The sequence below is a fragment of the Hippocampus zosterae genome, chromosome 3 (genome assembly GCF_025434085.1).
Source record: "Hippocampus zosterae strain Florida chromosome 3, ASM2543408v3, whole genome shotgun sequence".
Classification (NCBI taxonomy): Eukaryota; Metazoa; Chordata; class Actinopteri; order Syngnathiformes; family Syngnathidae; genus Hippocampus; species Hippocampus zosterae.
In genome coordinates, this window is record NC_067453.1 from 22,006,924 (window position 1) to 22,023,060 (window position 16,137).

The window sequence follows — 16,137 nt, forward strand, 5'->3', positions numbered from 1 at the left end:
ACCAGCCTTCCGCAGGAACTAGCTGATGAGCCGCCGGGAGGACGGCGAACCACCACCTTACCAGCCTTCCGCAGGAACTAGCTGATGAGCCGCCCGGAGGGCGGCGAACCAGCTAGTATATATATATATATATATATATAACTATTTACTCGTGTCACATGCCATTAATCTCCAGCAACCATCCACCACCCCCAATTATTATTTTTTTGGTCATGTCACGTCGCGTGTCCGCCAGCTGGTGGCGGGTTTTCTTCCCCGCCATCTGCGCACCTGTCCGTAATTTCGGGCTGATTACCCTCCTATATTAATGAGACTCCGGCAGTTCTCCCACTGCCGGAGAATTCCTCACCGTGCCATTGATCTCTCGTGCTAATTCCTCTATTTGTAGATTACTCGTTGCCTTCTTGCCTTGCGGCCTTGACTCTTGCCATTCGCGTTAGTCACTAAATTGAATACTTCGATATTGCCTAATCAGTAGCTCCTCGCACTTTGTTTTTTCAGCGAGCGTTTTCAGTTGTTTCCTTATTTCTTCCCTGGTCCTTATTTGACCAGCGTTTTGTGTTTCCGTTTTTTCCCTGTCGGGCTCTTTCTGTTTTTGTCATTAAAGACACTCTTTGCTTTGAGAAAATTCTTTCGTTGTCTGTTTTCCGGGGATCCAATTCTTTATTTTTTCGTTCTGCACGGAGCGATCATTATCGCTTCGGGCAGATCGTGACAGAATTCTCCGGCCACCATGGATCCCGCAGACATCGAAAAAATTTTGTCCGCTCTTTCCCGACAAGAGCAACAGATGAGTCAGCAGGGCCAAGCCATTAGGGAACTCCGTGGCGCGGTCTCCATGCTGGCTCATCGGTCCGATGATTTAGAACCTCGGTTGGTCCGGGTGGAAGAGCGGAGACCATCTCCCCCCGGGGCTCGTTCTATTATTCCCGAAGCGCCCTCCTCATATCCCATTATGACGAGGGAGCCATCGCTTCCACACCCCCCTCGCTACGGGGGCGAGCACGGGCAGTGTGGACACTTCCTCCACCTGTGCTCTCTCATATTCGACCTACAGCCTTCTGCCTATGCTAATGACGCCGCCAAGGTGGCTTATGTCATGAGTCTGTTAACAGGTCCGGCGGCATCGTGGGCGATTGCGACCAGTGACGCTAAGCCGAATCTCCGTACTTCGTTCCCCGACTTCGTGGCTGCGTTCCGCCGGGTGTTCCATCATCCCGTGCGAGGCAGAGAGGCAGAGGGCCGGCTACTCGCCCTCCACCAGGGAGAGCGATCGGTAGCGGATTACTCCATCGAGTTCCGGATCCTGGCCGCCCAGAGTGGATACGGTGATCGGGCGCTGTGTGGCCTGTTTCGCCGCGGGCTAAACCCTCAACTCAAGGACGAGCTGGCGACCCGCGACCACAGCACCAACCTGGAGGAATTAATCGACCTCTCCCTCCTCATGGACAATCGCCTGAGGGAGCGAAGCCGGGAGCGTGGAGGTGATCGGTCCCAGTTCCGACGAACACCCACGGAGGAACAGGTGCAGCTGGGAGGCAGGGACGCTGGTGCGGAGGAAAGAAAGCGTCGTTTCAGCGACCGAGCGACGACTGACGGCGTTCCACCATCTCCTCACGCCGCAACCAGCCATCCGGGGTCGTCACCCCCTGCCCACCAGGAGTACTGTGAGTCACGACCGCGCGCGCCCCCCTTCGAGTCTAGGCGAGTCGACTCGCGGCCTGGACACCCCAACAGACTCGAACTCGAGGGGGAGATATTAACGGGGTCCCGGTCGTGGCGGGTTCGGGCTCTGGTAGACTCGGGGGCTGATGACTGTATAATGGACACCGATCTCGCATCCGAGCTGGGTTGTTCCGTGGAGAGGTTGATAGATAGGAAGCGGGTTTGTGATCTTGATGGGCGCCTCCTGGCGGTAGTTACGCATAGGACGGAGCCGTTGAAACTTCTACTGTCCGGCAACCATGTCGAACATCGCCGTTTTTACCTAATGCAGTCTCGCAATGCCCCGATCGTTCTCGGGTTACCCTGGCTGAAGACACACAATCCCGTGATTTCCTGGGCGCGCCCAGCGATAGACAGCTGGAGCCCATATTGTTACCAGCACTGTCTACAATCGGCCGTCGGGAAGCATGAACGTGTCACGCCCCCCGAGGAGATCTGCCTTGACGGAGTGCCGGATTGCTATCGGGATCTAAAGGAGGTGTTCAGCGAGGATCGTGCCCACTCTTTGCCCCCACACCGCCCCTACGATTGTGCTATAGACCTGCAGGCGGGCGCTCCGTTGCCGACCTCGCGGCTGTATCAGGTGTCCCAACCCGAGCGCGAGGCATTGACGGAGTACATCAACAGCTCGCTCGCCGCAGGTCTTATTAGACCATCGCGTTCACCGTTAGGGGCGGGTTTTTTCTTCGTAGGGAAGAAAGACAAGACCCTGCGACCCTGCGTAGACTATCGGGGATTAAACGAGATAACAATTAAGAATAGATACCCGCTACCCTTGCTGGACTCCGCCTTCGCCCCATTACAGTCAGCCACCATTTTCTCCAAATTAGACTTGCGCAGCGCTTACCACTTGGTTCGCATCCGGGAGGGTGACGAGTGGAAGACGGCTTTTAAGACCCCTCTGGGTCATTTTGAATACCTGGTTATGCCTTTTGGGCTCACCAACGCCCCTGCCGTCTTCCAAAATCTAATCAATGATGTGCTAAGGGACATGATAAACATCTTTTGTTTCGTTTACCTTGACGATATTTTAATTTTTTCCCAGTCATTACACGAGCACCAGCAACACGTTAGGCTGGTGCTACAACGTCTACTGGAGAACCGGCTCTTCGTCAAGGCAGAAAAGTGTGAATTCCATGTCCCCGTCATCTCCTTCCTCGGGTTCATTATTGAACAGGGCAGGTTAAGGGCGGACCCCATTAAGACGCGTGCAGTCACTAACTGGCCGGTTCCAGCCAATCGCAAGGAACTGCAGCGCTTTCTGGGGTTCGCCAACTTCTACCGACGCTTCATCCGCGGTTATAGTCAGAAGGCGCTCCCCTTAACCCGCCTTACGTCCATTAAAACCCCATTTAAGTGGGACCCGACCGCGGATGCGGCGTTCGCAAACCTGAAGGCGGCGTTCACCAGTCCCCCCGTACTACAGCACCCTGATCCTGATCTCCCCTTTATCGTGGAGGTGGACGCCTCGGATTCGGGGGTGGGGGCTGTGCTGTCCCAGCGCTCTCCGGTCGACCAGAAGTTGCACCCCTGCGCCTTCTTCTCCCGTCGACTCAGTGCCGCCGAGTCCAATTACGACGTGGGCAACCGTGAACTGTTGGCAGTTGTGACCGCCTTGCAGGAGTGGCGGCACTGGCTCGAGGGGGCAAAGGAACCCTTTACGGTCTACACGGATCATAAGAACCTCGCCTACCTCCGCTCCGCCAAAAGACTGAACGCCCGTCAGGCCCGGTGGGCCCTCTTCCTTACCAGGTTCGACTTCATCCTCACCTACTCCCCCGGGTCTAAGAACACCAAGCCCGACGCCCTCTCCCGTCTCCACGAGCCTGCGGGGAGGGATCGATCCCCGGAGACCATCCTCCCGACCCGGTGCGTCGTGGGGGCCGTCCAGTGGGAGGTTGAGCAGCGGATCCAGGCAGCCCTGGAGGGGGTTCAGGTGCCGACGGAGTGCCCAGCAGGGAGGCTATTCGTACCTCCTCCCTTACGATCTGAAGTTCTGCAGTGGGGACATGGGTCCAAGGTGGCGTGTCATCCCGGGGTGAACCGGACTGTGCAACTCGTCGCCCAGCGTTTCTGGTGGCCGGAGCTCCGCAACGACGTGACGGAGTTCATCAAGGCCTGCACCTCCTGCGCCTGCGGCAAGTCGTCCCATCAGCCGCCGGCGGGACTGCTCCAGCCGTTGCCCATTCCTCCTCGCCCGTGGTCCCACATCGCCCTGGACTTCGTCACGGGTCTCCCGCCTTCCCGGGGTCGAACTGTCGTACTCACGATCGTGGACCGCTTCTCCAAGGCGGCTCATTTTGTTCCTTTGTCCAGGTTGCCGTCGGCGCTGGAGACCGCCGACCTCCTTGTCGAACACGTCTTCCGTCTCCACGGCATTCCACTGGACATTGTCTCGGACCGGGGGCCCCAGTTCGTATCCCGCGTCTGGAAGCAGTTCTGCCGGTCCCTCGGGGCCACGGCCAGTCTGACCTCGGGGTACCACCCCCAGTCCAATGGACAAGCCGAGCGTGCCAACCAGGATCTGGGGGCGGCCCTCCGCTGTGTGTGCCTTCACCGTCCCTCATCCTGGGTCGACCACTTACCCTGGGTGGAGTACGCGCACAACACCCTCGTCTCTTCTGCCACTGGTAGGTCCCCCTTCATGGCCGCCTACGGGTACCAGCCGCCGCTGTTCCCGTCCCAGGAGGGGCAGGTGGAGGTCCCCTCTGTGCAGCACCACCTCAAGCGGGCCCATCGCGTGTGGAAGGAGGCCCGGGCTGCGTTGTCCCGCACGGCGGCCAGGAACCAGCGGATCGCGGATCGTCGCCGGCGCCCGGCTCCTTCATACGTGGTAGGACAGAAGGTGTGGCTGGCGACGAGGGATCTTCGGCTGGCCGGCACGTCTGCGAAACTGGGACCCCGATTTACTGGACCGTTCGAGGTCGAGGCCGTCATCAGTCCATCTGCAGTCAGGCTCCGGCTGCCACCCACCATGAAGGTTCACCCCGTCTTCCACGTCTCCCTACTCAAACCCGTGTCTTCCAGTGACTTGGCTCCTCCTCCCACGCCGCCGCCCCCTCCGCGGGTCGTCGACGGTGACCCGGTGTACACGGTTCGTGCCATCCTGGACTCTCGGCGCAGGGGAAAGGGGTTCCAGTATCTGGTCGACTGGGAGGGCTACGGGCCTGAGGAGCGGCAGTGGGTGCCTCGCTCCTGGATCCTTGATCCGTCCCTTTTGCGCGACTTCCACGCTGCACATCCATCCAAGCCGGGTAGTCCGCCGGGAGGCGTCCATTGAGGGGGGGGTACTGTCACGTCGCGTGTCCGCCAGCTGGTGGCGGGTTTTCTTCCCCGCCATCTGCGCACCTGTCCGTAATTTCGGGCTGATTACCCTCCTATATTAATGAGACTCCGGCAGTTCTCCCACTGCCGGAGAATTCCTCACCGTGCCATTGATCTCTCGTGCTAATTCCTCTATTTGTAGATTACTCGTTGCCTTCTTGCCTTGCGGCCTTGACTCTTGCCATTCGCGTTAGTCACTAAATTGAATACTTCGATATTGCCTAATCAGTAGCTCCTCGCACTTTGTTTTTTCAGCGAGCGTTTTCAGTTGTTTCCTTATTTCTTCCCTGGTCCTTATTTGACCAGCGTTTTGTGTTTCCGTTTTTTCCCTGTCGGGCTCTTTCTGTTTTTGTCATTAAAGACACTCTTTGCTTTGAGAAAATTCTTTCGTTGTCTGTTTTCCGGGGATCCAATTCTTTATTTTTTCGTTCTGCACGGAGCGATCATTATCGCTTCGGGCAGATCGTGACAGGTCATGTTTTTAATTTTAAAAAATAGCGCAGTATTATATCAAAACGTTATTAAAAATATAATGAAATAAACTAGGTTTATGAAGTGTAATCACTGTATGTACTGTAGTATTTGTGTACTCCTTGTGTGCCTTTTAGCCCTCTTGTGTTCATCCTTTTGACTGTTTGTCCCGTTCAATAAACGGTTGAAAGTGCATCAGTAATCAAAGCAGAACACCACTATATTTCATACAAGAAATTAAGAAGTACATTTTCCATATTGTCTTTGTGCGTGTGTGTACCTGGTTCTTATTGGGATTTTCCATCAACACACACTCCTTCATGCTGTAAGACACAACGGCATTTCCCCCCAAAGCTGCAACGTGGGCGCGGACCATGGCAAACACCTCTGCAACGAACGAATGGAGGAAGCCGCTCACGCCGCCTTCCTGTAAAGGTGGAGAACACACAAGACTAGCTCTGTAGCCACCTTTTTTGGGGTGTGGGTGGGGTGTGGGGGGGGGAGGAATCAAGTCATTTTGGCCGTACCTCTCTTAAGGACGTGGTCTCTCGAATGAAGAACATGTTGATGATCCCCAAGTATTTTACCACACGTGTACCGGGGAGAAATGAAAGCGGTGTCATCTTCACCACCGTGACTGAGCTTCCTCCAAATGAGCAGCGGTTGGAGCGCAGCGAGCGGGACCGGCTCTCGGTCAGCGGACTGGAGCGCTCCAGTGATGAGACTGAAGGTTCACAGACCGCAAAAAGCTCATTTGCAAGGGATGTTGCTAAAGGAAGCTCTATTTGTTGCTGACTGAGGTTACTGTTGCGTGATGACAACGTTGCATAATTGTGTAGAAAAGTGGGTAGATTACATAGTGGCATTAAAAAAAAAGGTAATCTCTCTAAGGAGATAATTTTTAAAAAGTAACTTATTTATCATTACATTTTACTAAGAGTTGACAGTAATATACAGCATTATGAATAAATTAATCAGACTATGGTGTTCAGACTGGTGAGGCCGCATAGAACATCATGTTTTAAAGCAGGAAATGCGGTTTTCACCAAACCTAATTTAATTTTGGGATTCATGAAACATGTGATGTCACAAACAAAAAAGTGTGGGTACATGTGATTATTAAAACACATGCAGTCATGTGGATGGTGCGGGTGGTCAGACAATCACTTTCCATGCGTGACAGGCGGACAAGACAGTTTACAGTGTCTGCAGACAGACACGCAGACCTGGGAACAGCTGTGACGTACATTAACTTGTGTAAGGGAAGTGACAAGGTGACAACTCTTTCGGACCTGGCGCGATGGGAAACGAATGTAGACAGCTAGCAACTGAGACAGGCACAAGAATAATGCACAAGCCCGCAAGCGAAAGGGCGAATTTAGGTGATATCGCTTGCGTCAATAAAGCGCAAAAAAAAAAAAACACTGAGCAATTGCTTTTTCACACTAAAATTTTTCTTCCCCCCTTGGTGAATGAAATGATCATTCAGAAGCTGCATTTTATATTTCCTTGGGTAGTCTATGTGTGATATTAAAATTGGTTTGATTAACTGAAACTTTTGTGTGTGATAAATATGCAACAAGCACAGATATCAAGAAGGGGGCAAATATACGTTTTCACAGCAGTGTACATTGTACAAGCTTGACAATAATTGGGAAAATTGCAAAGACCGAGAACTACAGTATGTAGTACTGTGCAACCGTCTTTCATTCCCCAATTCAGTTTTCTTGATTTTTTTTTTTGGGGGGGGGGGGGTGTGCCAAAAACTGTGCCCACTGATGAGGCACCACTATTTCAGGTAACAAACATGACAGTGAATTTCACTTGCTATCTGTATTTGCATGTCTCAAGAGTGTGCAAGTGTGCCTAAAATTGTGGCCTGAGAGTGCAACTTTCCTTAATATTTTGACAGAGATCAAACGGCGGTAATATCTGCAAAGGAAAACTTTGCATTGGGAAACAAATCACAACTCCTATTTCCCATCATCAAAAAGACAAAGTGCTGACTGGACAAATCCCAATGAGGGACAGCACCTTAAACACTTTTACACTATCCACCAAGAAGTTGCAAATTAATTCCTACTGCTTCACCGCACAGCAGTACATATGGATGTTTGCATTACATGTGCGAGTGTATACATGTGTATGTGTGTGCTTTGTATTTTTGAACGTGACCAGCGGAGTGTGATCAAGACTGTGTCCTCCTACTTGTCTTAACTGATCCTCGTCTTATGGTGTGAGCTTTCAGCCTAAGCAGCTCTAGCCAGGTGCTGCATCTGTCTGCAAAGGAACCGTAATCAACGGAGGTAGCTGGAGAGAACACACACAAACCCACAACCACACAAAAGACAACAAAGAAAAAAAAATAACAACAACAAAAAGAAGAACAGAAAAAGAACACAAGTGGATGAGGTCTGGAGCCATGTGGGATATTTCTGTCTGAGACATTAGGATGGTCAGTCAAAAAAAATGAGCCCGTGTTGTAGTTTTGGTAGGACGTAGGTCAGGTAGACGGTGGATACATATGAAAGTGCATTGGGATGGGGCTTACCTCTGGATGACACAGCACTACTTATTGGGACACCTGTGGGCAGACACACAGACATCCAAGTCTTCCTTTGGGATTAATACGCAATGAGTGTATGTCCATTCATGTTCCAGGGCTGGATATACACTGCAGGTTATGTTTTAATGTCAATGTCAGATTTTCCTCTATATACATGTATACTTTAAGGGACAGCAGTCAGTGACAACTTAGGAGTCAACAATTATATCATAAAGGTGACAGAGTCGCTTGAGTTGGGCGTGGCCTGGACTAACTCTTCATATTACTCAATTGTCCACCATCGAAAATATTTTTGCCTATTCGGTGATCGACAAATCTCGAATTATTTTTTATATTCGACGATATTTAGACTTTGTAATGCAGTGTATTTGGACTGTATTTCCGACCGGATTTTAATGTTAACATATCTGACTCCATGCGTTTTTTTTTCTTTTTCTCTTTATGAGCCACTGGAGGACAACAACAACAACAACAAAAAATTGGAATCGTCTCACTTGAACCGAGCAGTGTAAATCCATCCTGATTGTGCTCAATCTAAAACAGATTTGCATCAGACGACATGACACTATTATGCACTAGTTTCACAACAGATGAGACCAAACTCTGCAACGTGACATCACTGACCATTTACCTTCCGTTTGCACAATAACCAGCTGATTTTGGCAGAGTTTTGCAGCCGGAGTGAGTAAAGAGACTGTACCTGAGGTGTTAGCGGAGGAAATGGGTGACGAAGCCTGTTAGTGAAACAAAGGCTGCGTGAGGTTAATCTTGAGAAGAAAGCTTGATCCTACCTGAGGTTTTTGACGGCGGCTGCGTGTTGGCGGAAGGGGAGTCGACGCAGAGCTCCAAGGGGAACTGCAGCTGCTCTTCAGTCTCACTGCACCCTGAAAAACACACACACACGCACACGCACGCGCACGCGCACACGCACACGCACACACACACATTATTTGAACATTCAAGTGTTGATATCACAATGGGGTGACATGGTTCAGTGATAGAGTGGTTGTTTCTCAACCCAGAGGTTGGTGGTTCGATCTCTGCCCGGGGGACCATGTCCAAGTGTCTTTGAGCAAGGGACTAAACCCCCAGTTGCTCCTGATGCTGCGTCACCAGTAGGTGAGTGACCGAAGTAGAAAAGCACGATATAAGTGACAGCCTATTTACCATTTACACCATTTGAGAGGCTTACAGCTAGCCTGGGTTCACTGATGGACCACACGGGAAATAAATAAATAAATAAATAAGAAGCCTAAAGCCAAAAAAATTGCATTAGCTAATGAGTGGTATCAGCGTTATAGTGTTTCCTATGTGTACTTGAAATTAAAGGCAAACTTAAATGATTGACCAACAAGTGATCCTTGCACCCACAAAGTGGGACCTACCTACCTTTGGTGATGGGCCTGTCTGCTAGCTTCTCCTGGGTCTGGTCCTTGTCGAATGTCATGGCGACCGCCGTCACGGCAACCTGCCAAGCAGACGGACAACTCATTGCAAGTGTGAAAAGAGGATTTGCAGGTGTAAATATGCGTCAAGGATATTCACTCACCTGGATGAGTTCTTCTTCCGGCACTGCTACGGTGAAGTTGAGATGACAAATGCAGCAGGGGATCATAGAGCGCAACTTGAAGTACAAACTCTGAAATAAACACAACAAATTGACCATAAGCTTTGCCACTTGTTGTCAAGAAATAATTTGCTTTTAAAATATTTTGACATTTTACAGCAATTAACTTATTTTTACACATTAATGAGCATGCGTAAAAATTGACCAACAGAAATTACTTTTTGGTATGTTTTCATTTAAAACCCAGACTGAATTGCTTTTATGTCTCTCTTTACACGACAGTTCCAAATGTTTAAGTATCACTTCAAGATTTTTACATGGCAACAGTTTGTCCCCAAAAGAGATTTTATTTCATTTACTCTTGTGCTCGTGAGAAAAATCTAAATGCAAACAAAGATTCAACGTGCCACTTGTGTTTGTCATACACACACCTTGAGCAGGTTCTCACACAGGTCAGTGAAGATTTTGTTCAAGCCTTGATTGGTGAGATTGGCATTACTCAACCGTAGCACCCTCACTGATGTAAACATCTGGGAAAAGAAATCACAAGTTACAATTGAACGGTTTAAAATTTTGTTCATCTCGTGTGTGTGTGTACCGCACTAAAGCAAGGTACACAACACGTATTTGGCAATTCATGCTGTGCAACTACACATGGTGAATGGAGCATTGCGCCGAGAGACCTGTATTCCTGAAGTCCAGTTGTAAATCCCAGGCATGACCTCAGTGTTGCAGCTGTGGAAACCTAAAGAAAAATGACGTGAGGGGATTAAGGATCAAAAGGTGCATTCTAATGATGACTCGGTTCACATACCCGTGGGAGGCGGGGCATCCATGAGTAGGGAGTGAATATCTTCCACAGCATCGGTGTCATCAATCTATAGAAGAGGTGGATAAATTTAAGTGATCCAGGACCATATTTGACTCTTTTGTTTCTTTGTTTTGGTTTCTTTTTGTTTGTTTTTAACAGATGGTCCAGGTTATTCATAGTTAAGTTTGCAAAAGATTGTCCAATGTTTAATTGCCATGTTTTTATTTGTTCATTTGTAAATTGTTTAATTAAAATGAATTAATAAAAGCATTTAAATGGAGTGTTTGCTGTAATATATTTAAATTTCAGGATTTATAATAATGAAACATTTTAATATTAACACATGACAATTAATAAATGCATTGCTGTGATATATTATAGGATGCTTGATGAAAAAAAAAACAATATAGAACTTATTTTTGGTTGGAAATCTAAAAATCAAGAGTTCTGTAATAATTGGTATCTAATTAAAAAAATAAAGCACTCTTGACTCCCCTCCCCCCAATTTTTTTCTAATAAATCAAAAGTCCTATAATATTTGTATCATTAAATTTGAATGAATGAATGAATAAATTTGCTTTTTACTCAAAAAAATGGGTCATTAAAATATGTGCGTGAATGGCTCTCAGGCTATACTTTGCTCACCCCTGATCAGCAGCAATATACAAATAAAACTTAGTCAAGCCCTTAACACCAATCACCTCACTTTCATACCAACGCACACACCTCCAGGACAAAAGCATCCTTCTTGCCGTGAGACAGGTCCAGTTCTGAAAGCTCGTCTGAGCTTTCTGAGTGGGAGCGGAACAGCCTATTTCGTGGTCTGGGCTCCGGGATGGGAGAACCCACTACTTCCTCTGTCAGCTCCTACGAAATAAGCAAAAAAAAAAAAAAGACAAACCAGCTGGTATGAGTAATTTATGTAGTAGGACACCACTGCAACCCCCCCCCCCCCCACCTGCATCGGTAGAGGGACTATGTTAATAACACACCACATGCTCGCTCACATACCACCAGGCCACTGGTGTTAATTTGAAAATAGATCTGGAGTAGCACACGCACACGCACACGCACACACAGGATGAATGGGCAGGGAAAATGGTCATAATTAACAAATACAATGAGTCACAATGGCTCAAGCTGGTGCCTCGAGAGGCAGCTGAGGTGGGTTACATGTAGCCCGCTCCCGAACGTCATTCGTCCCTCCCCAGGCCCCAAGTTAAACGGCTCTCACAAAGGGGTGAAGTGTTGGTAGAGGCTGTGATAAACAAGAGTGAAGCATTTGTCATGCGTTGCTGTGTCGCACAGCGATCAGTACCATGTTTATGTCGCTGAGCACCTCAGGGTCCAGGGTAAATAATTTCTTTAATGACCAGAGAGAAATAAAAGGGGGTCAGTTTTTCAGGACGTACAGAGAACAGAGACAACAGATGACAGACTGTAGAGCAATGTATGAAGACTTAAGCCCACAAAAGATTATGGACAATGTTTCTGTCAAATGTATCCAGAGGGAGTTGCAGTGTTCAATTCTAGCAAGGCCCCAAATTCCACAAGGCATTGGAGGTTCCAGTCGGCTTTGAAAATACAACCTAATTCAGAGTGAGGAATGAGCTCACATTCCACTCAAATGAAGAATTTGTGCCAAATAAGGTTATCAAACACCAGCTTTAGTATGAAATGTAGAATAGTCGTTAACCAACATCCAAAGGGACGCATGGGCATCCGCAAACTGACATCATAATGTACCGTATATGTTATTAATACATTAAAAAGCTACTATGAAAAATAAGGTGTATAAAGCAGAGATCAATGGCTCTCTGAGCGAGTGTTGTGCATCTCACCGGCGGCGTGATCTGATAGAGCTCTTTGTTTTTTGCGATGGTGTCGTTGATCCTTTTCTGGATGGTCAACATGTGGTGCTCGTTGCTCAGGTCACCCGGAGTCTTCCCTGCGATCTGAATGCCTCCCGGTGTAGGGAGGGCGGTCAGATACACTCCTGTGGCAGACTGAACACATAGAGACTTTAGATTTCAAAAATAAATAAATAAATAAGTGGGCATGGCAATGCTACGAAGAGTGAAAAACAGAGTGACTGACAACCCCTTCTGTTAATTGTTGAAAATGCAAAAAAACATGATCCTAGGACGGTTATCGTTTAAAACTCATTTTAGAACAAACACTTCAAAATAAATATCTTATAGATTATTTGATTATTTTTTAAAAATGCACCGCAATTACCCATGTACAGTACATGCACTTAAGTCTCAAGTAATGTCTTCAACTGATATGTTTCAGCAAATGGCTGGGGATTGGTTTCAGAGGGGAATAAAAATTATTACCAATCGGGGAGATCGGACAAAAACTGCCATGACAAGCCAAAACCCACGAGTGGCACCAAAGATGTTTGAGATTGTCTTTAGATGTCACAGGATGGTGGCAAAGCACTCCTTATGTCTAAATTTATGTGTGAGTGGCTACTGTATGCCTCAGTTTATCTTCAACATACTTTTTTTGATTTGATTTCTTTGGATCAAAGCCATCCAATGGGCAAATTTCATGGCTAATATTGGAAGACAGGGTTTCATAAAACTATCAATAGCTGTTTAGTGATCTGAGACTATTCAAGACGGAAGTGACTGTATTTGATTAAAAAGTGGACCTACGGCCAGACCCAGCAGCATGTTCTCGCCGACGCTGATCTGTATGTGAAGGCCAAACAGGGCGTTCATGCTGCGCAGCTTCAGCTTGTTCATCAATTGAGTGTGCAGTTCGTATTCCATAAATGGAAGCAAGTTGGAGATGGCCGTGGCATTCACCTCCCCCTGAGCTCGCTTCTTCAGACGGCATAGTCTGCGAGGTAACAAACACTGCTGTTAACTTGCATTGACTCAAGTGAAGGATGGATGTGCTTGCTCCCAGCCTGCTGGGAGGTATCATACCTGGCCTGAATGAGACAGCCTTTCCCCGTGACGGCAGCATCAGATGGCAGGTCAATTGTTGTGAACAGAACATCAGGTACCTAGCAAAAAGATAATTACAATAAAAGAGGCAAGCATGTTGAGGGCCCTAAATAGGAAAACGATTCTTTGGAAGTCTTTATAAACAAAGTGACTCCAGTGATAGTGCTCAGGCCCTAACCAAGGAATCAATTTTATTTCAACACTGTGAAACAACTGAAATGTACTTTGAGACCTTTTGTCGTCTGCAGAGGTAGCAGTAGGTGAGCTGGGCGGGAAAGGGCATGTTGAATTCATCGTACGGTATGTGACAGAAGCCGCAACTCGAGGGAGACGGCTCCTCAAACCTGGTGTAGGTGACAATTTGTTGTTAGACTATACAAGTGAATTCACACACAGAACAGATACATGTTATAGACAGTGCCTCACCAATTTAATGAAATCCAATGAAAGAGATGTGAAAAAAAACCCATCCTATTTTACTAAGATAACGCTCATAACTTTTAGATTATTGCAGTCACCCAAGTGTGCAGATCACCCCTTCATATTGTTGCACTAACACAATGTCAATTCAAATTGAAGTCTGGCATTACCATCTCTGAAAAGTGAGACTTACTTCTTTTTTTCTTTAAACGAGGTTGAGTTACAGTACGGAATTCTTACACAGGTGTTCTTACATTTGACAAATTGTACCAGACTTGAACAAAATGTGTATCGAAGTATATCATTCAAGGGTGAAATGTTCATCCAACCTAGAAACAAGGGTACCTCAAAATATTGGTGCAAAAACATCAGGTTAAAGCAGACATCCAATTTCATGCCTAGTTGGATTTGACTTGAAAATATATATTTTTTAACACTCCGTCTGTTCATTTATTTCACAGGTGACAAATATGTAAGCCTTTTCCTCTTGTTTCCGACTGTATTCTGCCAGCCTTTGCATTAGCCAACATTAGACTGTGCATAGTGGACATGACAAACTGGGGCTCAAAAGCACCTGTGGTCCATGCTTGCGACGTCCAAGCAGCCCTCACGCATATAGCGAGGATTCAAGATGGCTGCCGTGCCGGACGCAGACAGTATGCATACCTCTTCGCTGCATTTGGGGGCATGAGAGAGATGGAAAAGGAAATTAAGTGAGAGTAAAAGAAAAAATAGAGGCATACATCCAGAAAAAAAACAGTTTTACTTGGGATGATTATACAGTCCATACCAGATGCTGGTACTCTCGCTATACCCCACGACAGCATGGCAACCAAGAGCTTTGGCATGAGACTTGATCTCTTGTCGTATCTCCTCCCACCAGGCGTCGCGGGTTTCTGGCTCATCTGAAAAAACACACGGCGCCTCAATCAGCAAAACACGAAACATGACCACTGACTGAATCATTCATGAGACTTTGTTTTCTGCAAGACACACTAATCCTGACTGTCGAAAAGCAAACATGCCAACATGGTATTTGACACACATCTCTCTGGTGTGGTCTCAATTTATTTACTCGGAGCACCAGAAAATAAACAGGCGACTTGTATTTTCTGGTTATTTGTGGAGTACCACTGTTTTCAAAGCAGGACAAAATGAATGTTCATCATTTTGTAGAAAAAGGTGAGAATGACAATGGTCATGATGAAGGCGAACACAACTGAGAAGATTACCGGTACCTGTAATTGCTTGTACGGGGTCCTCGGTTAATGACATTTCAAGATTAGGAACAGCACGCAGCATTACAATATGTGGTCACGCAGCACAAGGCGACGGGCTCAGTTAATGCCCTACTTCTTCTACTTCTTTTTAAGATGACCTTACATTCATACCTGAGACGTTTTTTATCACGCAAAGACTTACTGTGATTATGACATTTGGATCTTATGAATGAAATGATAGCAGTCAGAGTCTTACATACCGCATGTATGGTTGCGTCTGGTGCATTTTTATCAAAAACAAATGTTGGTGAGGTTTACGGCGCAAGTTCTGTTTTTAGTTTTTCAGACAAGTATTTACAATAATCACAATATCACTACTGCATTAGTGTAGTTCAGGGGTGTCCAACCTTTTTTTGATCCAAGATCTGCTTTTTAAGAAGCCAACCTCCTGGGTTTGACCAGCTTACACGTACGCACGCCATGACGAGCAATACACATAAGAGACCCTAATATGAAGGAAACCCGAAAAAATTAAGTAGATACAAGGCAGGTAAGCTTTCCGAGTTTGTAAAAGAAGCGAAAAAAATAATATCACGGTCAACCTTCAAGGGACCCCGGACAAAGGGAGGCTGGGATGCACTTTTGTAGCATGTGAAGTATAAAATAATCACGATCGTATCGCACATGAACTGTTTGAAAATGCTGCTCCAGATTCCCTTTCTTTGTCAATGCCATCGGTGCATTGGAGATCAAACTGACTTCTTCGAATGATCATAAACTAAATATAGACATATCTATATATCGCTAACTGCGATTGGAAACTGCTGCCTTTTTTTTCTGTTCCTCATACCAGCCTTGCGGTTGACTTGGGACCAGTGCACGATCTACCCGGTTGATCACGATCGACTGGTTGGGCACTTCTGGTGTAGGTTATTGATGGATTGATGGACTTACGGCCCATCCCAACTTCCGTCCATATTGGGGTTGTTGTTGTGACCAAAGCAGCAGAAGTCAATCATAAACAGAGGACCTCTTCTCTGTGTATAAAATGTTGGATAATCTTTCATATTGCC

At 47.2% G+C, this 16,137-nt stretch overlaps 1 protein-coding gene across 17 annotated transcripts in view; it reads right to left on the minus strand.

Moving 5' to 3' along the window:
• c2cd5 (C2 calcium dependent domain containing 5) overlaps nucleotides 1-16,137 on the minus strand; it is a 33,233-nt gene that overhangs the window by 2,017 nt on the left and 15,079 nt on the right. For 5 of the 17 annotated variants that reach the window (XM_052062326.1, XM_052062321.1, XM_052062331.1 and 2 more), the window contains 18 exons: nucleotides 14,635-14,749; nucleotides 14,419-14,517; nucleotides 13,657-13,768; nucleotides 13,404-13,483; nucleotides 13,128-13,314; nucleotides 12,306-12,470; nucleotides 11,191-11,331; nucleotides 10,468-10,531; nucleotides 10,337-10,398; nucleotides 10,085-10,183; nucleotides 9,636-9,725; nucleotides 9,476-9,554; nucleotides 8,878-8,970; nucleotides 8,718-8,786; nucleotides 8,072-8,104; nucleotides 7,729-7,830; nucleotides 6,048-6,244; nucleotides 5,801-5,947 (listed from right to left, as the gene is read on the minus strand). In XM_052062326.1, coding sequence (XP_051918286.1) covers nucleotides 5,801-5,947; nucleotides 6,048-6,244; nucleotides 7,729-7,830; nucleotides 8,072-8,104; nucleotides 8,718-8,786; nucleotides 8,878-8,970; nucleotides 9,476-9,554; nucleotides 9,636-9,725; nucleotides 10,085-10,183; nucleotides 10,337-10,398; nucleotides 10,468-10,531; nucleotides 11,191-11,331; nucleotides 12,306-12,470; nucleotides 13,128-13,314; nucleotides 13,404-13,483; nucleotides 13,657-13,768; nucleotides 14,419-14,517; nucleotides 14,635-14,749 — 1,934 coding nt within the window. Of the gene's footprint in view, nucleotides 1-5,800; nucleotides 5,948-6,047; nucleotides 6,245-7,728; nucleotides 7,831-8,071; nucleotides 8,105-8,710; nucleotides 8,821-8,877; nucleotides 8,971-9,475; nucleotides 9,555-9,635; nucleotides 9,726-10,084; nucleotides 10,184-10,336; nucleotides 10,399-10,467; nucleotides 10,532-11,190; nucleotides 11,332-11,782; nucleotides 11,828-12,305; nucleotides 12,471-13,127; nucleotides 13,315-13,403; nucleotides 13,484-13,656; nucleotides 13,769-14,418; nucleotides 14,518-14,634; nucleotides 14,750-16,137 lie in introns of those variants that run through there. The other 12 variants (XM_052062318.1, XM_052062322.1, XM_052062317.1 and 9 more) reach the window with 8 other exon arrangements.